Source organism: Cricetulus griseus, chromosome 6 (assembly GCF_003668045.3).
Source record: "Cricetulus griseus strain 17A/GY chromosome 6, alternate assembly CriGri-PICRH-1.0, whole genome shotgun sequence".
NCBI lineage: Eukaryota > Metazoa > Chordata > Mammalia > Rodentia > Cricetidae > Cricetulus > Cricetulus griseus.
This window is the reverse complement of record NC_048599.1, coordinates 141,156,164-141,181,057: the sequence shown is the minus strand read 5'-3', so window position 1 is coordinate 141,181,057 and position 24,894 is coordinate 141,156,164. Positions and strand designations below refer to the sequence as shown.

At 50.4% G+C, this 24,894-nt stretch overlaps 1 protein-coding gene across 2 annotated transcripts in view; it reads right to left on the bottom strand.

Moving 5' to 3' along the window:
- Nucleotides 1–1,958: 1,958 nt before the first annotated feature.
- Med27 (mediator complex subunit 27) overlaps nt 1,959–24,894 on the bottom strand; it is a 175,779-nt gene continuing 152,843 nt past the window's right edge. The window contains exons 5-8 of one of the 2 annotated variants that reach the window (XM_027423097.2): nt 23,802–23,909; nt 16,568–16,609; nt 3,942–4,019; nt 1,959–2,398 (exon numbers count right to left, since the gene is read on the bottom strand). In XM_027423097.2, the coding sequence (XP_027278898.1) occupies nt 2,264–2,398; nt 3,942–4,019; nt 16,568–16,609; nt 23,802–23,909 (363 nt within the window). In that variant the 3' untranslated portion in view covers nt 1,959–2,263. The remainder of the gene's footprint in view (nt 2,399–3,941; nt 4,020–16,567; nt 16,610–23,801; nt 23,910–24,894) is intronic. The other variant, XM_027423096.2, reaches the window with a different exon arrangement.

Genomic DNA, 24,894 nt, shown 5'->3' with positions numbered 1-24,894 from the left:
ATTAGATAGGCTCCTATGATCCCTGGAAGCAGGAAACAACCATTTGTCCTAAAAAAAGGTGTTTGTGATGATGACAGAGGACACACTTGTTCTGAGTTGGAGTAACAGCCTGTCCAGGGCTGGATATGGGGTCTGCACGTGAAGTGAGTGTTGGAAACAGGCTGAAGCAGATTGGAGAGCTACAGAATGGGTGGGGATGGGGACCAGAGAGGCAAATGGTTCAACCCAAATAGCTTTCTCACAATGTGCCTCATCCTCACTGAGATCTCCAGTCCTCTGGGATGTTTCCACATTTGCACATCTTTGAAGGTGCTGTCTGCCAGCTGGCAGGCACTTGTCACTCTGCACAAGTCCCAACTTGGTCATAGCTGGTGTATTGCTGCCATATCACGTGAGCAGTGCACACCCTGGCACAGCACTGGGCCCACTGTTATTAGGTGTCTTTGGAAAGATCTGCGGTCTTGAGGCAGTGCTAACCCAGTGCTGTTTATTTTCCTTAAACCAATAAACAAGGGTCTTAGGAGACCATCGAGAGGAGGGTAGGATACATCTTTGAAGCTGTGTCAACCTGTGATGGGGGGGTGGTCTTTGGAAAGCATCTCCTACTAGACTGAACAGTCTGAGTTACGGCAGAAGAAATGGAAGGCATCTTTGATCTTGATGAACTATGGCGTGGAATGCCAAGGACCTCTCTGGCACACTCTGATTGACAAGCACACCTCTTACACCTCCCAAATGGGCAGTAAAGGAAGCAGTGTTCCTAGAGTAGAGGTCTTTGAGGCCCATGTCACAGTCACTGGGGTGGCTGGAGAGCAGAGACTGCTCATTCTGGGATCATGAGGGTAGCAGGGGTGGCCTGAAGGACTACACTTCTATAAGCTCCTGGCTGGCACTGGTGGGTTAGGGGCCCCGTGTTAAACGGCACTTCGGTATACAGCCCTCACTCAGTGACGGCTCAGAGGTAAGAGTAATGGGGTGTTCTTCCAGAGAAGCCAGTTCAGTTCCTAGCAGCCACATGGTAGCTCACAATTCTGTAATTCTAGTTCCAAGGTGCATGTGGTACACAGACATTCAGGCAAATCACTCACATATAAACCAAACAAAATCGTTAAAAAAAAAAAAATCCTGCCTTGGTTCCCCCCAATCAGATGGACAGGCGGGAAAGGGCTGGGTGGTCCTGGACCAGTTGGGAACTGTGCCGCTCTACTGTAAGGAAAGGCTTCGTTTTCTGTTTGATGTGGTGGTGTGTGCCCATGAACCTAGCATCTGGGAAAAACAGCTTAAGTTTAAACACTTATCAAGACAACTCTGACTCAAAACGAAAAGCAAACCCAAGAAACAAGGAAGGAGACGGGATAGGAGGAACAAGGGGGAGGGAGGGAGGGAGGGAGGGAGGAAGGAAAGAGAGGAGAGGGCAGGGGAGGGGAGTGGTTTTCCTGTAGGCTGGGCAGGGCAAGCCCTTCACAGGGAGCTCACCAAGCGGGGGTGCTTTGTTAGGAATACAGGATGCAGAGGGCCAACCAGCCAGATGACCTTGACCGCATTAGCAGCGTTTTAGCTCCCATGGGGAAGGCCCCCTCTCTAGGTACTTGTGGTGCTGACTCAATAGCGCCCGCCGCAGTCTGCAATTACTTCCTCAGAAGGAGCCTCCATTTGTCAGCACTGTGTCCCTGCCTGAAGGAAGCAGCAGTGGAGGCAACCTTACAAAGAATTGCCCCCCCCCCCTTTGAGACAAGCCCAGGCTGGCCTCTAACTCCCAGTGTAGCAGAAGATGACCTTAAACTCCGGATCCCCCTGTCTCCATCTCCTGTGGTGCTAGAGACCGAATGAGGGCTTGTGCTTGCTAGGGAAGCAACCAAGAGAACTACATGCCCAGCCCAAGGACTCTGCCTCAAGTGCAAACTCCTCTGGTTAAACTGAATGAAAGTCAGACATCATGTAAGAAGCCAGAGACAGAGCCTTGGCCAGTATAAAAGGTTTACTGTTTACAAAAATAAATTACAAAAACCAACCAAGCAAACCCCAACCCAAGAATAAAGGGTTCATTCCAGTAACAGCTCATGGAAACAACAGACCCAGGGGGCCAACTCACAGGGATGCCAGCACACAGAGAAGGAGCAGACCATCCTCTCATGATGCCCTGCCAATGGGTGACAGTTCTGCCAGCAGAGGGGCCCAGGCTGACAGACACTTGCGTGGTGAATGGATTGCGCTGGCCTGGGAAGGTGCTGGTGCTGCAGGCTAGGCAGTAGCTGGGCTGGGGTCATTGCCGGCAGGTGTCATGGAAGGCTTCCAGGGTTCGGAAGTCCCTCCATGTCGGGGGAAGGCCATCTTGCAGAAACTTCCCACAGCGCTGGCACGGGGCCTGGAACAGCTTTATGTAGCTTCTCAACCAGGTCTGAAAAAAAGACAGAAAGGAGAGAAAAGAGGCTAGGGAACTTCCCCAACTGCCCTTCTTGTAGGCCTAGTAGCCCAAAGACAGGACTTCAGCAAGCTTTGACCCTGGAAGACACACATGGCCTCATAGAAAAGCTGTCTAGCCCACAGCTCTGTCTCCCTGTGACTCAGTTTTGATGCCCCTGTTCCTCCCAAGGTCTTAACACAGAAATCCCCCTTTCAGAGCTGGACTGTTCCCCGAGGCGATCTGGTACCATCGTTGAGTTCCCTGTCATCTGGACAGCAGGCTCAGGCACAGCTGAGGAAGTGCTGGGAGACTCTGTACCAGGGTAATGTGCTCTGGGCTAATCTCATCTCAGAGGTTGTCCCTCTCTGTCATGGTGGGGCCTAATACAGCTAGGGTAGCCGCAGTGTCACCAAGTAACACAATAAGTGATAGTCACCCACCTTTGAGGTTGAGAGCTGAGGGCTCCCAGGCGTCATGCATAAGGATGAGGCTTGGGTAACTCAATTCTCCACCTCAAGGAGACTCACGGGCACCAAGGCCCAGGAATCAGCCCCACCGCCACAGGCAAGCAGTCCTGAGAGCCAGGCAAGTCACATAAGTCACTCCTGAAGGTATCAGTAGGACACTGCTCTCTGAAGGGGTTGATACAGGCAGCTCCCGAGAGCAGCTTTGGCTCTTCCACAGGCTGGGTGTGGGGTTTTGGAAATAAAAACAGGGAGGTGATTGGTGACTCCCCACTTCAGTCAAGAGCAAAGGGAACCTTGGTGTCACAGCATGTCAGGTAGACAGCCAGTCTGTAGTTCACTGAAGACTGTCATTGCTCACTCCTCAGCATGGGGAAGGACTCAATGGGCTTTTGTGGTTGAACAGCCAGCATCATCCTTCCAGCATCATGTAGCTCTCAAGCCACGGGTTTGCGTCTTGTGAGAAGTGAGCACCACTTCTCTCTAAGAAGCAGAGCTACTGAGCTCATGGGACAGTGAGCCGCCAAGCAACACCCCTTGAATCACTACTGCTCAGGAAGCCCTGCAGCCAGACTGGCGTGAGAACAGAAGTAGTTCCTGGGGCAGGGAAGGGCAATGGCTAGTGACTCCCAGGGACGCTATCCTCAGAGGTGAATTGGCTGCAGGTCTGTGGAAGCTGCACCTGGTGATTTGACCAGCCCTTGGGGAGATGCCCTGATGTATACATTTAAACACCTGCTTGTGTTAATCTGTGTTCTTGGTGACTGAAGACCCAGCATGCCATGCTGCCCTGCGCTCAATCTCATCTTGATCTCTTGCTCAGAGAATCGCGGGAAGACATGGCTTGGGGAACTGTAGAATCATCCCAGTCACTGCTACATGCTTAGAGCCATCTACAGAGCTTGGTGGATTAGGAGTGGGATAGAATCACTACTTGTAAGTTCTGGAAACTTTCAGAAGGCCACTTCTGTGGACACTGCTTGTTCAGCTCTGATAGAAGTCTCAGGGATTACTTGGGGCTGGCTCATCAGATCTCTCCTCAGCTGGAAGGCCTGACCCTCAAAGCTACTTACCATGAAGGATCTGACCACAACGTCTGGCATCTGGGGTAGCTGATAGTGGAGCAGGGCAGTGGTGGCATGGTCTGTCACCTGGGGATGAAGGACAGTGACCATTAGCCACAAGTTGCTAGCTTTATAAGCAACAGCCTTGCTTTGGTTCTCCTGCACCCCTCCTCCTCACATCCCAAATAAACTCTCAAATAGGAAAGTTAGTGGAGTCAGGACAGGGAGGAGGCACTGTAGGCAAGAGGACACAGGTCTGGAGACAAGTAGAGCGTGGAAGATTCTGGCAACTAAAAATCTAGACAGGAAGGACTATGGGAGAGGATGGTGCTCAAGGTTGGTGGGGAGAGGGTATCTCATCCTGTTTCCATGCTCCCAGCTCTCCTTGTGGGTCTGCCTCTGTCTAACTCCCTGAAGAATCTGTGTTTAGCCTCCTTGTGGGCACACCCCAGTCTCCTGACTCCTTAGAAAAGGTGGTAGCTAGGCCTGAGACCAGATGGTCTGAGGTCCCTAGGAGGCCAGTGACACAGGCACTGTCTCCTGGCCTTGATCCAGTCACTCACCTTGGGCATCAATAGCTCATCTTTGAAACAAAGAGGCTGGTCAAAGACCCCTGCAGGTCTGAACTGACTTGTATTCAAATTAATGGTTTATTTGATTGCCTTCATTAGACACCCTTAAAAAAATTAAATACATTTTCTTATTTACTTTGTGTGGTATGTATGTGTGTGCTCATGTGTGTGGTGTGTGTATATGTATGTGTGTGGTGTGTGTAAGAGCATGTGCTACAGAGTGGAGGTCAGAGGACAACCTCCGGAGTCAGTTCTTTTCTCCTACCACGTGGGTCCTGGAGATCACACTCAGATTGTCAGGCTTGGCAGCAGGCGCCTTTACCTGCTGAGCTATCTCCCTGGCATTGGAATTTCTTGTCACTACAAATATAGTTAAAAAACAAAAAGAGAACATGGCAGATAAAATCATTAACTTTGCGAACAAGAATCAACACAAGCCTAACACGCACGGACTTGTCGATTCCAGCCTCAGTGGGACACTATGACACACCAGCGGCTGGCAGACCAAAAGCAACAGTGAAGCAAACTGTCTGGGGCAATTGGGAGGACAGGTCTAGGCCAGGGGGACATTGAGGAATATCCTGAAGCTGTATCACAGGTATGAGGCCCACTCTGCAGCCAGGCAAGCTGGCCCAGGCTCCCCAGCTTCCAGAAGTTTAAGCCCAGATGGATTTACACCTAGTAGAGGGGGTTGTGGCATCATGCTTCATATGGCAAGGGAGAGGACAGGCTGACTAAGTTTTCTTCTTCAGCCAGGGACCCCCCACCCCCACTCTCCTGTTCAACACACAGCTTTCTCCCTGCCCTTGTTCTCCACCCCTCCCACCCACCCACCCACTCCCACTCTCCTGCTCAATGTGCTCTCTGCCCTTGTTCTATCCCGGCAGCCTTCCTACATGATGGCTCTTGGTTCATGCTGTGTCCCCAGGCCTAGAACCACAAGGCATACATACATATAGCAGGTGCCCAATGCATGTTTTAATTAAAGAGAGGAACTTGGAAATGCCCGCTCCTGGGGACACAGTACTGCTCTCCCACAGAGACATCCCTGGTGCCTGTGTTGCACAAGCCTGAGGAATTCTTTCCCCGGGTGACTTTCAAGATAAACGTACTTCCCCCCGGTGCCAGGCCTGCTTTTATTTTAAGCATCCTGACAGACAGCTTTCTAAAATGAGCAGTGCTTTTTCCCCAAGCAGTAGTAATAGCTGTGACATGATTGTGGTGACTGCTGGGGAGACAAGCGGGCTTGTCTCTTTTCTTAAAATGCCCACTGAAGCCCCACTGGCCCCCTGTCCCAGGGATGACTACTTCCCTGAGGCAGGTGCTGTCCACAGCACTGACCCAAGGAGGCCCTCAGGAGGGGTCAGACCCATCTGCTCAGCTGCTGGAGCTGGCCTGACTTGAGGCTGCCTTGGACTGGTGATCCAGAAGCAACGTCCAAGGCAGGGCTGCTCTGCTTGGGTGTGCAGTTTTATGTTTTCTTCTCAGTACAAATGACCAACATTTGAAATTCTGGGAGCCTCAGAAGCTATAGGGGTATCCTCACAGGTAACCCCATTCCTAATCTCCAAGTGTGTGCCCCCCCCCCCCCGCCCCCCAATCTAGGTGGCTGACATCAGAGTGAGCAGAGAAAGGTATTTCTGGATGAGCATGCCCTGTAGCTGGCCTGAGTGCCCCATGGTTTTACACTACCTGCTTCACTTATGGTAGCCTTTGGAATTTGTCAGTCAAGACTGTACCTACAAATGCCCCATCCCTTGAATGCAGCCCTGCATCCCCGTGGCTTCCTGAGCTTTACTTGAGCTCCTGTTTACTGGCCTGACAGACACGAGGTCCAGGGTCAGAGAGCTGCTCTTGCAAGTGAAGTGGAGGAGAGGCTTGTACACACAGCTGAGGTGTCCAGGCTAGCCCAGAGAATGGGTGGGCTAGTGAGAAATATCTTCTCCAGATATGGGGAAGCCAGGTACTATCTGACTTGGCATTAGATTCACAGGCAGGGAGGGCATCTAATTAGTCTGCCTGTTCCTGGCCTGCCATCTGGCCAGATCTGGCCTTCTTTTCAAAGGGTCCCATTTAAAGTCTTTTCTTTAACTGCTAAGTGGTGGTAGTTTTTGCTCTGGCACTGATGTGATCATTTAGGTTCTCAGTATCCCACTGATTCCAGCAGCATTTTAATAGAAGGAAACAAAACCAGTTGACTTCCGATTCTCCCCACTTCTTCCCCAGCCCTAGCCCAGTTTTTTGATCCCATGGTTGAACTCCCAGCACCGGGCAAAAATGGCCACGGGACACTGGCACAGCCCACCCACATGCTCTTCTGAATCCTCAAAGCCATGCTCCGCTGTCAGTGAATTTTGTTTTTGTTTTTCACTTCCAATAACAAAGTTGTGTTTTATTCAGCATTGAAGATGTGGAAAAACATGCCAGAACAACAAAAGATTGCTATCGGCTAATTTTGGGAGGGCCCAGGGTTGGACCCATTGTGCTGTAAGCTAATAATGTTCCTCCGGGAGATAAAAGCAGCCCCTCGGAGGCGCAGGAGGCCAGGGAAGAGCACTAATGCTCCTGAGAGAGAGGCCAAGGAGGATGCACTGCCTGCAGGTTGAGTGCTGGGCTGAAACAAAGCTTGTAAAAAGATCAAAGTGGCTGGAACCTAGGGAAAGGAGGGAGGGAGGAGAGGATGCAGAGTAAAAGTAACGGCAGACAGGGACTAGGCGGGGTACCACGGAGGGGCATTGGAAGGGAGAGGACTCATGCCAGGCTCAAGGTCCAGAGGCCTTGTTTCCCCTCACTGTAGGGAACCCCAGAGGCCTGGCCTGGCTCCTGGTGGGTCCCCATCTGGAGAGCCAAGGCAGCAAGCTGGGTTGACTGAAGTTTCCTCTGCCTCAGCTCAAGGCTGTAAAAGTCTTTGTGCACCCAGATGGAGGAGAGCTGAGCAAAGGGAGGGAGGAGGAACTCTTTCACGAGACCTTGAAGCAGCTGCCAGTCAACACTCTGGAGAGGGACTGCCAGTCAAAGCAGTCTCCCCAGTCCTCTGCCATACTGTGGTGCAAAGTTCCCTGAGCCTCCCTTCCAGGCTGGAGCTGTTAGCCACAAAGAAAGAAAGTGGTGCTGCGGCTAGTGCCTTACTGGGCTGCAGGCTCACTGCTCTCTCTATACCTGGGTCCTGCCTTTCCTAGGAGTGGGATGACCTTGGGCATGGACTCCATGGGTCAGAAGGACAGCATTTGACTTCACTCAACCCCCACAACAATGGCGGTAGAGGAACTGTTCCAAGTGCCGTTTGCAAGTCAGGGAACCAAGTTACCAGGAGCTCGGGGGTTCCATGGCTACTGTGTATGTAGCAGGGCAGGGCTTGTCCAGACCATGCTAACCTGAACTGAGGGTCAGGCTCTGACCTATGCCCAGGAGGCTCCCACTGCAGGACTTCTGGGGTGGACAAGTGTTCTGAGGGGTGCCAAATCTCAGGCCCTCTCCTCTCCTGAGGGAAAGTGGATATCACTCCTAGGGAGAGGCTGAGATAGGCTCCAAATCCTGGAGGCTCCTCCTTCCTTGCTGGAACCTCTGCCTACTTTGCTGCTAAGCGAGGCTCCCCTTTCCCATTGTCCTGGTCTGAGGGACAACTGAACTCACCTCCTGCCAGAGCTACAAGGGAGGGGCGGGGTGAGTAGGGTTGCAGTACCAGTGACTCAAAGGGTCCTGGTGTTGGTGATGCAGAGGCCAACTGTCCAGTAATGAGTATGAAGGGACATACTCCTTCCTCCCAGCCCAGGTGTCACAGTGACCAGAACATCAGGTAAAAAACAAAGGCCACAGTGGTGACTGAAGGAGGATTCAGAAAAGAGGAGAGCGGGAAACTTTTAGACTATCAGCACTCAGCACATTCCCCTGAAAGGGAAGGGTCTAGAAGGCCAGAAGATGATGATGGCAATCAGCAGCCAGGGGTAGAAACACCTACATGATTTATGGCATGTGCCCGCGGCTGCTGCACGGCTGTGTATTTCCTTCTGACCCCTCTCATTTCTACACAGCTTTCATTTGGGGCGTTGTTTTCTTTTTCTAAAACAAGAGGCCTTTGAACATCTGTGACCTGGGGATTAGCCTCAGGGGCTCAGAAACCTTCTCAGGTGGGAGGCCTCCAATCACTTGCCAGGAACCAGTCCCTTGAGGGGTGCTGCTTAAGCGCTCAGGATTAGGAAGCCCAGGCCACTAGGGGGCAGGATAGCAGGCCAAGGTGAGTTGTCCTCAGCCTCCAGCAACCCTCCATCCAATGCTCCTCCTAAAGCAAGGACTACTGAACAGCCTCTTACCCACAGAGCCAAATGCCCAAGGCTGTCCCTGTCAAGCTGGGGGGCTGGGGCTTCCCTCTAGGCAGCACCGGCTGGTTTCCGCATGCCTACTGTAAAGGTGGATGTGACTAGGCAGGAGGGTGGGGATCTGGAAAGACCAGGCTGTCCTCCTTCCTCCCCTCCCCCCACCATGGCCTGGTCCTGCAGGTCCCCTGTCTAGGTTTCAGCAGCACTCACACTCCCTGACCTGATGAGAACCAGGAGAAGCTCTCCTCTGGCCCTTCCTGGGTGACTTTAAAGCCTTTTCTTTTTAGAGAGGGTCTTCCTCTCCTGGCCTGGAACTTACTGACAGGGATCCGCCTGCCTCTGCTTCTTGAGTACTGGGACTAATGGTGTGCACCACTATGTCTTTTTTAAAAGACAGCAGATGCCAGATGGCAAGTAGTGCTAGGTTTCTGCCTCATTCCAGGTGCCTACCCGATACTTTGATGTGAAGCCATCTTCACAAGACCCTGGTTCTGCTAACCTGTCCCTAGCTCTAGGTTTCACCAAGGTCATGGAAGCACCATGACCGTGTGCTGCCCATGTGCTCATGCCAGTCCCCCAATCTAGAGAGGTGAAACCGACCTTAGGAGGGCAGAGATGCTTTAACACTGTGCATGGGTCAGCCCCGGCATCTGAGCGCCTCCAACAATTTTAACAATAGCCATCCCACCCTTGTGGAGAGGAGCCCCAAACAATGCTCAGGAGCCAGATATATGAGAGCTTGACTTGTTAAGGGCTTAAAGAGATAGAAGTGCCTGCAAGCAACCTGTACCAGCTTTAGGATGAATACTGAAGGCAGTCTTAGAAGTCTCCATTCTATGAAAAGAGGACTCACCATTATTTCAAAATTGGAATGCTCTGAAGTCCTGAAAGTAATGTTGGGGGCCATGGGAATGCTGCAGACAGAAGCTTCTAAAACGAGGTGGGTGGGGTGGGAGGGAAGCAGGGGATTTACCACTTATTATGCAGCCCTAGTCTCTAATCGGAGACAGGATTTGTGTGCCCTGGGCTCAGCAGGCCTGGGGTCTGAAGAGGAAGCACTGAGGCCCACAGGGACGGGGATTACTCAGGCAAGATCGATACTCTACTTTGTGTGATGAAGGAGCCATCTGCATGGGCTCTGCAGAGCTTATCACTGTCACTAGGGCCAGGTCATGCTGGCCTGGGACAAGATGAGCAGGCTTGCTGGGTCAGAAGGGAGAGGTGGAGACACACCCGCTGCCCCATCAACCTTCAGATCCCTGTGCACCTTTGGGATCCAGCCCTGCGATTGAGAAGTGAGAGCCTGCGGCTGCAGTGTTCTTTACAGTCTCTGGCAGGTGCAGACCGGCTATTCCAAAAGTGAACATCTGGGTGGGGAGTTCTACACTACCCCCTAGAGTGACAGGCGTGACACCACTAACGTCTGGAAGAGGCCTCACTCAGTTCCCCAGACCCGGACACAGACTGGCTGTTGATGGCTTCCATGGTCGGCTGTGTAAACACCCAGGCATAGAATGCAGGGCCCCCGATCCCAACCTTGCCTCCTTTCAGCTCGCAGACAACACTGTAGCAGCTGGTGAGCCTGTCTAACCCACCATAGCTGTCTGACCCTGTCTGGAATGCTCCTTTCACCAAGCCCTTCCAGTCTTGACATGCAGCATGGTGGTTACCTGTCCTGACTAGTACCTGGCACTTAGCGGTAAGCTCCCGTGTGTGTGGGGACTTAAGCCTGGCACTATCCATGCCTGAGACCAGATGTCCCTGTCTCCAGGCTGCACTCTTTGGGAATAAGGCCACCTGGGCTGCATTCTTGTCCCTGGGCCAGCTTTGGACATTGGAGAGCAGCGTGTCTCTGTACTGGGCACCACTGACATAGTAGGACCCCAGACTAAAAGAGATTAAGTGGGAAGGTCTCAGGCAGCTGGAGGGGAGGGGAGGGGAGGCAGCCTGTGGGATGGGAGGAGAGCTGAGGAACCAGTGAGAGCAGGGCCATCTCACTCCTCTTGGAGACAGGGAACTCTCCAGGGTCCTGACCACTATGCACTTCCACATAGCAGGGCTGAGGGCACATGGTGGGTCCTTGACATTTTTTTCAGGGTTAAGGAATTGAGGCTCTTCATTAGATGAAAAAAGTTTAACGCTTTCCAGATGGTAAAATGCCAGATTGTCTCTGGCTGCCAGCAAAGTCTTGGCCTAGAGGCACCTGAAATGTTCTGCTTTTACTTGGTTATTTCTGCAGTTGACACACAGTCATGCCTATTTCTCCATCAGATTTGCAGCAACATTGTGGAGTCAGGACCAGTGCAGCCACTTCAGGCCACATAGGCGTGGTGTCACGTCCTCTTAGGACAGTAGGCACTATCCCGGGTCCTATCAAGTTGCTCAATGAGTATAGCTGGGAGCTGTAACTCTTGCATATTCAGAGGAAGAGGTAACAGGGTCAGAGAAACACAAAGATGGAGGAGGCTTTGGTGGGAGTGGTTGGGCTTTTCATCGTGGCTGGATCTTCAGCTTAGTTTACAAAAATACCTCCCCTAAAACGGGGCCATACACATAGACTGCTGCAGATTCCAGGTTCTGTGGTTCTTAGCCCCTGGGATAGCAGCAGCAACAGTATCAGCAGCAGCAGCACAGAGCACACACTTGCTAGAAAACTTAGTGTCAAGCACTTCGACACTGATGCTCTTCACAACATGTACCTCACGAGGGAGGTGTGATCTGTTTTGCCTTTTTGCAGAGAAGGAACTGAATTTACAGAGGACAAATTCTTGGCCTGAGGTTGCACAGCCTATGCTCTAAACTACAGGGTCTGCTGTGAGGAAGAGCCAGGAGCCCTGTGCAAGAGAAACTGGCCAATAGGGAGCAGAGGGAATGGAGGTGGCCTTCCTTGGGAGGAAGGGGTCACTGCCACAGCACTTCAGAGGCAGAGTTGTAGGGACCACATGTACACAGAGGTTACCTTCCATGTCCTGCCTATGACATCAGTTCACCTCACATCATACTCTCTCCAGTAGAGATGAGTTATGGGAAGGCGTGGCCAGGATCTGACCACCTGCAGATGGCTCTTGCTGAGGAGTCACCACAGGGAGCATGACAGGAAGCAGCCAAGCTTGGAGTATATGGATCAGCAGTGCTAGCTGTTTGAGCTGTGGGATGGGGTACCTAGGAGTGGGAGGGACCAGTCTTCCCAGAAGTGACTGTGGGCTCTGATGGCCTGTCCTGTGTCCCTTCACTTCAGGAAGACAGGAGCTATCAAGATGACGCATGGCTGCCCTGTGGCCCCTCTAATGGCAGAAAATCACAAGCCATTCCTGGGGTATGTTCAAGCAACTCAATTGTCAAAGAGGCCAGGGGGCTGGCCAGGCTTTCCTGGGTCTCTTTGCTGTACAGAGCTGCGTGCATGTGAACTCTTGAGCCGTGACTGCACTACTGTGCCCAGCGGGGAGCCTGAAGGAAAGGGACCTGGGTTTACAAGAGGAAACCTGTTCTGAGAATAGACTTAACTTATGGGTAGGGAAGGTGGTGGCAGGGACTCTCTGGCAGCCAGCCCAGCCCAAATACTTCTTTCTCTTTTCCTTGGCTCCCAGGCCTGGGCTTAGTTACCCATTTGATCTAGACCAGTTGGTGGCTGAGGGCATGGCACCCTCTAAGATGACCATGGGACCACCTACCTCTCTTTTTGCTAACTCATCAGCATACTCCTAGGTACACACCTAGCTACCTGCTCATCTGTCCTGGTACTTGTGAAAGCTGTCCTCTCAACTGTCCATTTGGGACACACTTGTGAAGCAGCAACAGGACACACAGACACAGAAGGAAAATAATGCTATACTGAGCTCCTCATTGTGCTAGCGGAGGGTCCCTCTAAGCGTGACAGCCTCCCTGGTACAAGGGCTGGGTAGGGTGTGGCCCGAGAGTCTCACTTCAATCTCTACTTCCCCAGGCCTTCAGGTGTGGTGTCCTGATAAGGGGGAGGGGGGGTCTTGGTTACTTTTTTTTTTTTTTCTGAAGAGAAATGTAGAGGAGATTGGCATAGCAGGGCCAGTGCTCAGGTCACATTTAACCCAGTCTCACCGGATATAGGAGGGCTCTTATCCTCTGGAAGTTTCTTGTGTTGGCATGGTTATCTTCCAAGGACTTAGAGCTAGCATGGACTGGATATGAGGGGCACTATGGGAAGGTGCTGAGTCACGCAAGGCACTCAGTGGACACAGCCTCCTGTCAGAGTCTCCTGGGCTGACTCAGCCTGTTCACCAGTAAAGTGCCTGACGGATGCCCAGTGGCATTTCTGAATAGAATGTCTTCAGGGAAGGCCCTGTCTTTCACATCAAAGAATGAGTGCGTGAACAAACAAGGGGATGAGGGTGATGGCACCCCGCTGGGCAACCCACCTGTCTACTGTGGTGTGGGACTTGATGGGCCATGCACCCTTCTGCTGCCTGTGGAACAATGGCAATGGTTAAGAGTCTTTGGTGGCCACATGGCTGTGTTTTGCTCCCTACCTCCAGGTGGAGACCCCCAAGGAGCAGGGGCTGGCCCCTCAGAGACTCTTTTCCTACCCCCCACCTCCTGTCTGGGCACTTAATGCAGTGTGTGGCTGCAGACTGGCTCTTACTCCTCCCAAGTTGCTGGAGGAAAATACACACTGTTTTGAAATGAGGGGGTTAAAGATCAAAACAGTGAGTGCCCCTGCAGAGTTTAAATGCCAGGAAAATATGAGCTTGCTTGAAGCCTTGCTGGCTCTGTGATTCTGGCCTTTCAGAGGGTCCCCTTATTTCTAAGTCTCATTCTCTGAATCCACACTGCTGGAAACTTGCTGGCTATAAAAAGCTGCTTCACCCTAGGAGGAAGTGCAAGGTGCCTCTGGGGTAGTGCAGTAAATGACAGGCACCTGTTGGCAGCCATAGCCTCACAGCAAGCTGTCCCCCAAGCAGCCACTGCCTTGCACTTGGGTACAGAGTCTAATGAGTAAGATAGAAAAAGGCTTGCTGACAGTCAGTGTCCACAGACAAAGAGACACATTTTACTCCTCATGACTAGTGTGCTGCAGAGCCACAGGGGCTGTGGCTCTGACAAAGGGACTTGGGCAAGGGCCTCTGGACAATATAACAGTGGCCTGCCCTTGCTCCTGAAGCAAAAAGACGTGGGTAAGCCTGCTTTGGCTCAACAAGGTAGTCAGTCCTCTTCTATCCAGAGGGAAAGAATGCAGGGGTTTCCTGCCTTCCTAATAGCACCTGAACCATAAACAGCACCTGAACCAAAACAATGGTACCAGGAAAGGGAGTCCTTGGGTGCCATCAGAGCAGTGGGGGGGGGGGGGCGGGAAGGGGGTAGGGGTAGGGCTGCAAGCTGCTTGCAGTGGTTAGGGAGTCTCTGCTCAGAAGGTAGACTAATGCAGTCTACCCTGAGGTCCAGCTCTTTGGGAAGTGGGTGATGCTGCTGGAGATGTCCCCTTACTCAGGACACAGAACCTCCTTGCCATAGTAAGCTGTCCTCCTGATGCACGGGACACTATTGCACTGGGCTGGGCTTTTCTTAATAATCTGCCATTGAATGCATGCATGCTGGTCCACTGGGCAGGCATAAGCAGGCTGATGAAGTACAGAAGAATCATCTCTATGCTGTCAGCTGGCATCCACTACTAGAGCATCAATAAACATACTCCACATTAAAGTGGGGGACAGGAAAACAGAAGTGAAAAAGACTGGATCCTAAAAAGCAGTTTAGAAGGCTACCAATCAACCCTGTTCTCTGGTGCAGACTCTCAATACTAGCCATCACTTTGAGGGTTGTGCCAGACAGAACTGGTCTTGCAGAGTGGCCTCAGCTCTGCCTTCGATGTGGGGCCTGACTGCAGGAAGAGAACGGAAGTGGGGCAGAGTATCAGATGCACCTTCCTCATGCCACCAGCCTCTTCTGCGAGCATGGAGTACAGGCTCCTTGATGCTACACCATGCACACCCATTCATTCCATGGGGCATGATTAGTTGGCGCTTTACTCAGAGGGTTAAGCTGGATTCTGTAGTACATTATTTTCTCAGATATCCTTTCATCTGACAGTACAGGCAGTCTCCTCTGGCAGGCTCTCTCCCTGGGAGAAGAGAGACCTCACCATTACCTGTCTTTACTTCTAACAAGAAATCGGACACCTGCACAGTGGTAGTCTTTAACCCAGGGCAGGTCAGCACTGGAGGTTAATCACTGAGATATAACAGAGCAAGGGAGAGAGGACAAAGAAACCCACAGGGTCTGGGCACGTGGAGGAAGTACTGCTCTACTTGGGTAAAACACCACCACTTGGGATCAGTCCATTCTCACTACTTCAAACACACCATGCAAAGTACAGAGGAGACTGGCAAGTACCTATAAATCTCTCCAGCTGCCCTCATAGTCCATTTTAGACTCTGCCGCCGCCGGGTATGTCTGTGGGCTCAGACAAAGATTGGCATGTTGTTTCCAGGGAGGGGTAGGTAAAAACATGGTAGCACAGTCTAAATCTGTGCTTCAGAAAATCCCCATTTCATACCCTGCCTGGGTTTCTGATAAGTTTCCAATATGCATGAAAACAAAAAGAAAAACAAAACAAAACAAAAAACAAAACCAACTCACTTGGCACAGAACAGTTTTTAGGAAAGCAGGGCAAGGGGGCCCCACTTGAAGGGAGGGTTCACTACCAAAGACTAGGCCCTGGGCTGCAGGCTTCCAGGCTCCAGGGCTTGAGAAGTCCTGAGGGCCATTGTGGGGCATGGAGAATAAATTCATTGCCATGCCACAGAGGGCATGAAGGGAACACAAACACTGGTTTTAATGAGGCTGACTCTTCTAGCAAAATAAGACCCCAATAGTGAGTGGTTTTCCTTCTTCTTTTCATAGTCAACATGTAGGGAAAATTGTCAAGAACAACACAGAAAATACCAGTGTTTGTAGCTGAGATGGTGTCTGTGCTGCCCAGGACAGCCATGTGAACACTCTCAGCTTGGCAACTTAGCAAGAGTGCAGAGCCTGCACAGGTCCTAGGTACTGAACATGGCAATCACAGTTTCATCCATTTGGCTCTGGACCTGGTTATGTGACACTGGGGACACTGGGGTGAAGGAATGCATGTGGAGCCGTACAGTGGGGAGACACAGTTTTTCCCACTCATATAGCCCAGGCAGTAGCCTGTGCAGGAGAGGATGACCTTGACTTCTGATCCACCTGCTTTTGTCTCCCAGTGCTGGGCTACAGGTGTGTGTCACCATGTCACCCAGGGCTTTGTGCCTTCTAGGCAAGCAATCTACCTAGGCTGAGACACAGCCCCAACCTTTCATTTTCCCCCTCACTTTTTTTTTTTTGGTTTTTTGAGACAGGGTTTCTCTGTATTGTTTTGGAGGTTGTCCTGGAACTTGCTCTGTGGACCAGGCTGGCCTCGAACTCACAAAGATCCGCCTGCCTCTGCCTCCCGAGTGCTGGGATTAAAGGCATGTGCCACCAATGCCCAGCTCCCTCCTCACTTTTAAAAAAGCCTCTGAGTAGCCGGGCGTTGGCGGCGCACGCCTTTAATCCCAGCACTCGGGAGGCAGAGGTAGGCAGATCTCTGTGAGTTCGAGACCAGCCTGGTCTACAAGAGCTAGTTCCAAGACAGCCTCCAAAGCCACAGAGAAACCCTATCTCGGAGAAAAAAAAAAAAAAAAAGCCTCTGAGTTAAGAAAGTTTATACCTAAAAGCATTCATGGTTTCCCTGTGCCTCCGGAGAAAAAAAACTTACCTTCTGAAACACTTGATAGTTGGATTTGGACCATATGTCAAGCTGTAGGGGGAGAGAAGAGAATCAGCCATCAGTTTCAGTTAACCCAAGAAAACAACAGCAACAGAGTTGGAAAGGGACCCAGGTGGAAAGGCCTTCGATAACCTGCTTAAGTCTCTCTTCACCCACCTCCAGGTGACTTAAGAAATGACGTGGGTCACCAAGCCCAGCCATGGCTGAGTTTCCTGCTCACTGTAGAACCTGATTCTTCCCGAGGTCTGGAATCCCTCAAGGTGCCAAGTCACCCCATGCTCTTTGTCTGCATTGTCCTCACCATGAGCTTGTGCATGGCTCCTCTTGGACTGCCTTCAAAGTTCAATGTCACCATAGTCAGGAAGGCTTCCCCCAGTTACATATGAAAATATTATTCCCGACACCTACTTTCTTTGCTCTTTGAAAAGTTAGAGGTTTTCTAACCTAAGGACTGCCTGAAGTACTACTATTTCTTTGCTCCTGACTTGGTCTATACAGAATGGGAGCTCAGTGAGGGCCAGAGCCCACTTGTGAGCCAGTTTTTTTTTTTTTTTTTCCCCAGCATCCCTACTGGAACTGGCTGGGTTAGGAGGCTCTGACCTAAGGAGACTCACTCCATTGCACAAACAAGGAAGCACTAGGCCCCAGATGCGATGTGGGCAGAGTTCATGGAAACCAGTCCAGTTCCCCACACATTGGGGTCTCAGTGGCTTATTCTAGTGGAAATCATGCATGCCATCTCACTGTTTCAAGACTTCAGAACAAATGGTGAATGGCAAACCCAGAATTATCCCAAGACACAGACTGCAGGAGCTGGGCTGCCACTTACAGATAATGACAAGTAAGGAAGCCTCTGTGTGTCCCAGAGGTGCTAGACAGGTGACTTTAATATAATGAGGTCAAGAGCTGAGCAAATAGAAATGCCCAGTGAATGGTCTCCTGGACCCGCCTCTGGAGTTGACTGGTGGTCAAGGTGGAAGTCTGACCCAGGACAGCTCAGGCCTGTGTGCTTTTGCATTGATTTGCAGCACTAGGGCACACAAGAAGTGGCATGTAGAACATGCCTCTGAGCCACAGGAAGTGAGTGCTGCACTTGACCCGGCTACTTTAGAGTCCTTTCTGTTCTGAGGAAACACCACAAGGTGGTTTTCTGAAGAGTCCTTGGACATTAGAAGTTGAATTGCACCCATGCACACACTCCTTCTCCCAGGTCCTTCCCAATTGTGACTGGTTTCTCATTAATTCTCAGGCTCTGAAGGGTAGCATGGGTGTAAGGGCTACTTGCAGGATGGCTGGACTCTGCCTGGGGAGAGCAGAGCGGGGCAGCCCAGCTCCAGAGCTGGTAGACAACCCGGATCTTTGGTGACACATTCATGTATGTCACTGGGAAAATGTACCCCACCACCCATGTCAAATCCCTCCTGGTTCTCCATAACTCCCTAAACAGCACATCCCCAATACCAAATTGTACCTCCTGTTCCAGAGAGGCAACACCAAATTCCAGCCTCTGTCCCCTTTAAACCAATAGATGCAAAGAAGAATTTGAAACATCTCCAGGCATTAGAGATTGACAGTGTGTCAGGGCAGAGTGACAAGAATAACTCTGCCAGAAGCCTCAGATACAAAGGGCATCTGTTACTAAGCCTGATGACCTGGGTTCAACACTCAGTACCCTCTGCATGTGCATTCTCATGTGTATAAAAAAATAAGTGTAAAAGAATACACAGTTAATTCTCCACATTGTCCATTGTGTTGGGTGCCAGCCCTATGTAGGAGAAGTCAGGTCAGGTGACTTCAGTGCAGTGGTTCAGCTCAGGGTTTAACAAATGTGGCATTTAAAGACTGTCGAGGGAACACAGGGCGAATGAGAATGACTTTTCATCTTAATTCTACCCAAACCACAGTGCCAGAGACTTTAAATTGATGTTTTAGGAAGAGCAGCATTGGTGCTGGAATTTGAAGAAACTTCTCTCTCTTCTAGTTTCCAATCTGCAGGTCTCACTGTTGATGCCTCCTACCCACTCACACCACACAACACATTTCAACAAGGATACCAGTCACAAAGATGCAGAGATGGAAGTTGCACACATTCATAGCTGCAGATTTTACTTCAACAATTATCTTAGGAGACCTTCAGTATCTACAAAATCTTTAAATAAAAAACCACCTTGAGAGAAAAGATCAGAGGCTTAATTAAGAGATGGACTCTGTAGCCTAATTGTGGATTCTCAAAACATGCCTCTTTTTTGAAAGGTTTAAATATGCCATTCAGAATGCTAGGGGATGATTCTACCATCTGGGACAGCAAGGTCTTGGACAATACAGTCCATTTATCTGGCGCACATGGCTGAGAAAGGGACCTGGAAACAATGGGCTCTCCCTTTGCTGGGAACCTGCGGCAGGTGGCTTATACTTATCTTCCGCTAGGTTTATGCTGGAGAAAGCTGTTTAAATGAGCGTTCTGGAGTCGATGCCCTGTCTCTCCTTAGGGCTAGGGAGAGCTCAGAAATTCATTTCAGGAAGCCAAGGCTGAGCTCTGTGAATATTTATTAGCTCTTGCTTATTCGCTGCAAAGGCAAGCATTGTTAACATTTTTTTTTTTTTCTGGTTGCAATATTAAAAAAGGGAACCTTATGGAAGCTGCAAACCCTCAGCTCAGTGAATAAGACATTATACTGAACTGGGGTGTCAGGAAAAGAGTGAACAGTCCCTCAGAACACTGGGCAATGCTTGAAGGATTTGAAAGAGCCAAGTCAGCCTCTTGGAGCCTGGTGGATGAAGCTGCAGTTCCAGAGGCAACTAGGGGACCTGGCATTGCAGTGTGTTCAGGTGGGAGTGGGGTCTATTTTCAGGGGTGTGAAATGCCACCCTGTAGATGAGTGGGTGCCCATGTTTGTTCTCAGGATAAACACCAAGATGTTAAAAAAAACCTCTACACCTAAGGCAAGGTCACGGTGTCCTTGCTGATCTCGTACCCCTACTGCAGTTGCAGAGCCCTCTTCCAGTTCTGACACACAGAAATTGTTTCCTATTCACAGATGAGGAAACTGAGGCTCAGAGACCATCATGGCTAAGTAGTGGAAAATTTGAGAGCAGGCCATGAGAGCAGGTCCAGAAGCCCACGGCTTACCCTGGGAGAAGGCTGCCTCTCCCTTGACTTCAGAGGGGATGTAACTTGGGGGGGGGCTCTACAATGTCACTGACCCACCTCTCTGGCGGTGCTCCTGCAGAGTTCAGCCTCACAAATCCATGCCAGGCCTGCTGCTGTGCCAATCATTGCCGCTAACATTCATTTAGCAGTATGTGAAAGTGCTGGCAGCTTATCAGAAAGTTATCAATTCTTTATTTCATTTCAAAAGGCGGCACACACAGAGAATTTTAAATGATCTAAAATGGACACTTCCAAATGAAGCTCCTAAGCCGCAGCGGGGCCTCAACCTCTAAAGAAAGCCTTTAAAGGGATGCCTGTCTTGCAAGGCCAATGGGTGACAGACGTGTCAGTCTGGGTGAAGGATACAACTGGGCACCACAGAAGCATTTTTCTTCAGCTGCCCAAGTTTTCAGAGCCATGGAAACTTCTGTGTGGTCATCTTCTTCAGTCTGCCCACCCTCCCAGAGGAAGAGAGGAAACGAGACTCACCAGGAATGCAATGCTACAGCTCTATTATTCTTCAACTTTTCACTTTCAATCAGGACATGCATTTGTTACTAAAAAAATTGCTGAAAGCACAACTTCAGGGCACCCTCTGCAAAGGAGCCCAGCTGGAGTCATCCCCTTTCCCAGCTCTCACCCTTCTCCCCAGAAGTAACAAGAGGCCATTTTTCTGAAGGTCGTCTGAACAATTTCAAAGGCTATAACAAATCAAAATGTTCCCTGCATCTAATATCAAACGGGGCTGATGCCAACACTTATTAGAGAAATCAGATTCAAGCTTCCCCCAACCCCCTCGACCCAAACACACACACATATCCAACTTTGAAGTGGGAAGAATGCAGGATCAGAAATTACCCTGGAGACAGCTCTGGCTGTCTTTGAAGGCTCCCTTTGATACCGCCATTTCTTCTCCTCTCTTACGCTCCGAGGCTAAAAGCTGCCTTTTTTTTATTGATATGGGGTAATTAATGAAGCTATAGCATTAACATAACCTAAATCCCCTAATAAGATAAATTCAACTGAGACAGTTGTATTTTTCCATCCCCTAAGTCTGACTGATATAAAATCAGGACAATGGGCAGGTGTTCCACACCCTGCCTGTTAGCATGCTGAGTCACGGCCTTCACTCCCTGATTACAGTGAGTAGTGGTTGGTAAGTCTGAACAGCAGTTTTATTCTTAGAGGAATGAGGCTACCAGTGCCTGATATCAAAAATATGCATCACAGGTAAAGAGACAGGGCATCAGGGAGTGGCTGCTACAGCAAAGTGCAAGGTGACAGTGTGCTGGGATGGATGCTGATGGGAAAAACTTGCTGGGTCTGGCAGCTGTGTAGGGAGGAAAGGAATGCCTGGCCACTACCATATCATTAAAGACAATGTGCTGAACAACCACATAGGCAGGGTGGAGGTTATGGCCATGGGAGGCTCTCTGAGCCCATCCATTTCACCCCAGAGTGAGCTCCAGATGATTACAGCAAAATAAGCCCAGAAGCTGGGTACTGGTTCAGCAAACTCAGGGGTGCATCTTCTCCACAGCAAAGCTGCAAGGGATACTGTGTCCTTGCAGACCAATGGTGTTCTCCAAATCTTAGGTTTTATTGGGGAGTGTGACACAAGTGTGTGCACACTAGGCTCAGCACTCAGGACGACACTTATGGTGTCTTGTCTTTTGTAAAAGGCTAGACTAGTCAGTGAGGAGCAGTGGCAGGGGGCAGGCCAGCTGAGAGCTTCTCTACCAAAAGGCCTGGCCCTGGCAGTCTTGCTTGGTCTCATTTTGAGGTCCCTACCTGCTACATGGGGCATGTACATAGGTGCAAAAGGGCTCAAAGGTTCCTGTCCCACCATAGTCTGAGGCCAGCCATCCTCAAACTCAGATTCCTTCAAAATGCCCATTTTCTGCTCTATAGTGGAGAAATAGCAATCTTTCATGAGGAAGGTGTGTATGTGGGCTCATATGTAACCTTTTAGTCTGATCATTTATGATTCCAATGCCCACTGTTTCTTGATTCTTCATTTTCCATTTTCCATTTCAGCTAAGCATGTTCACCTCAGGTAGGCTATCCCACCAGCCTCCCTCCCCTTGGCTCCAGTTTCCCTCTCTGTAACAAGAGTCTGACAGCAGTGTTTAAGGCAAAGCATGGCCAGGAGGACAGGCTGAGCACTGCACGACGACTTAAGAGAGGTGAGAGCCAGCATGTGCTGACAGCCCAGCCCTCAGGGATGATAGGCAAGAAGGTTTAGGCAGCTGGGTGGTGGAATGGTTAACCAAGACAAGGGACAGGGGCACCAAGTTAAGGAGATGGAGAGTTGAGGCTCCCACAGAAAGAGTGTGCTAAGAATGGCTAAGGGGAATGGGCAGAGGGAGGAGGGAACCCTGAGTTAGCTGGAGTCATGGAAGAGATGGGCAAGAAGAAAGTGTGGCAGCAGGCCGCCAGAGAGCGCTTCAAGAGGGACACTGTAGAGACCACATCCCAATTTCCTGTTCTGAGTGCAGCATAAAGTAGCAACCATTACTTCCTGAGTGTTCCCCAGGGGTAGAGTGCGGGTGTCCCTGTTTGTGACTGTGGACAGTTTGGGTCTGGTCAGCAGAATACCACAGGCAGCTTGCCAGCAGCGTACACGGCTGGCAGACTCCCCATTCTTGGTCTGAGTTTGGAGGGTGGCTCATTTGCATCCTGACTTGGTAACTTTGCAAGCATGGTGCTGGTTACAGCTTTGTTCTCAATCTCCAAGCCACTAGGAAGGGAGCAACAGCAGCTTCATACAGGGGTGATTACAGCATCTTCCAACCGAAGTGGGGAAAGACCCAAGAGAAATGACCTTCTACATGCCCGCCACTGGCCAGTCTTCCTGGGAGGTGTACACTAAGCCTGTCTGGCTTTTGCAGTAGACCAGTAATCAGGAACTCCAGCTCCCCCCACCTAGGCAGAATTTAGAATCCCATTCGGGCCATGCCATCGGGACTGTCACTCTTTGCTCAAGGACAGTTTGCTTTTTCCAGAGAGAAAAAGGAAATCTCTCCACAAATGATTTGAAAGCAACCAGGAGACCTATATAAAGCAGGCAGAGAACTTGGAAGCACAATCCCTTCTCTGGTAGCTGTGGTCTGTGGGACGTAGGAACACTGGGTGCTTTACTCAGAAAAAGTGACCCTGAGCGCAGCAGCACCACCACACCTGTGACAGGCTAAGCCTCATCTACCACCTGCTTTGCATGAGTTGTCTATTCTCATTATAATGTGGCCACTGAATGGCCACAGCTATTACCAAACACATTGAAATGTTAACATTTAAAATGAGGAAAGGGAAAGGTCCCAGGAGAGGGAGAGGATCCCAGGCTGGAGAGTGACGGGGGAACCTGGGTGGGTGTGAGGGGCAGCTGCTCATCACGCTTGGGAGCAGACACAAATGAAGGCTGTCAGCTCTCATTAGTGTACTCCACTGCTTCCCACAGAACCAGATGGACAATGCGAGCTCAAGAAACTACAGGTCCACGAAGTGAACGCTCTAGGAAACCCATCACCTGGGGAAGCACCTGCCTTCTCAAGGCCCTCAGCGTGCTTGGCTGTGGAGAGTAAGCTTTCTGTGAGACAGACACTGTAGGAAGAAGCAGTCTTTCTGCTGAGGCATTCAGTGTGCAGCTGAGATGGGTCTTCCCAAGGGCCACTTGTGAGTGTCAAGGAAACAGTGTCATTGGGTTGTGTCAGACTAACTTGAATCTTTCTCATGGCTCTAGGAAAAGCAGAATGCTGAACCCTAGGCTATTGATGTGCTGGTTGACTTGGGGAAAAAAAATCTATTTCCTCAGAAGACATGTCTAATGAGGCAACTGGGGTCTAAGGTGATCAATTAGAAATTCAAGTGAGGCCATCGGGCTTGGTGTGAGCAGCAGAGGCTTGAAACAGCAAGTGGAGGGAATGAAATAGTTTTTGTCAAGGGTTCGTCTTCATGCTGACTAGTCTGTTTGTGATTGCTTCGGTGCTGAATTGCTGGTTTTTAATTATCATTCATCTGGAACTCCATTCTGGAAGAGAGAAGAACCCCTGCCCAGGACTCCGGGATGCTCACCTTACCATCCTCTGTGTAGACGTTCTCATTGTACCCCTTCACAATTGTGCGGTCGATGAACAGGCTCCTCATGACAACGATCACTTTCAAAACCTTTCCCAATGTCACCTGTCAAAGAGTACATGCATGTGAAGGCTCACATTCAACATGTAAACCACAAAGAGCTGGGCCGGATAATGGAGGCAGAAACCATCATTTATCTGTCCTACTTCTGAGCGAGGCAGCAGAGGACATGGAGGGAAGTGTTTAGTGTTTAACCTTAATGTACTTGACAGACCCAGTCATGGCAAGCTCTTCTGTAATATCTGTGGTGATAGCTTAGCTCACTCCATCAGCACCATAGCTTTGCCTTCTCATCTCTTATCAACTGCTAGATAGAGTACCTACTCCACCACTTTGCAAGGTCAGGGTCCTCTGAATTTGTTCTGATGAGCTTGATGAGCACACTAGTGTTGATCTGTGTCATGGCCAAGTTTATACATGTGGAATACATGGAATACAGTGCAGTGAGCAGAAACAGGCACCCAGCACCCCTTGGTGGAGCTGCCCATTAATAGCTGGTGAAACATGGAGAAACAATGTCTAAGTGAACCTGAAGGGAAAGAAAAGTGGCTATGTGTTATCTAGGGGGGAAACATGGCCCTGACAAGTAAGTGCTTTACTCTCTCAGAACCTAAGCAGCATCATGGATTAAGAAAACAGCTAAATAGCTGAGAGTAGTGGAGCACATCTTTAATCCCAGCTCTCGGGAGGCAGAGGCAGGTGGAACTCTGTGAGTTGGAGGTCAGCCTGGTCTACAGAGTGAGTTGCAGGACAAACAGAGCTGGAACATACACACAAAAGAAAACACCTAAAAAGGCTCTCACAATGCCAGGGAAGCATCAGGCTCTCCATAGTAATAGAAGTAATGCCGCCTTTCCTCAGGGACTCAGGCAATGCCTGAGATGTATGCCTGCTTTGTTCCCAGGTGAGACCTTGGAGGCAGGCCTGGTCCAGAGCCCACTGGAGGTCTGTGGGCTTGGATGTTCTGCTGGGACTAGCGATCTCAGATTTGCTGAAAGGAAACCCTGCTGGTCTGAGAGAGTCTAGGACA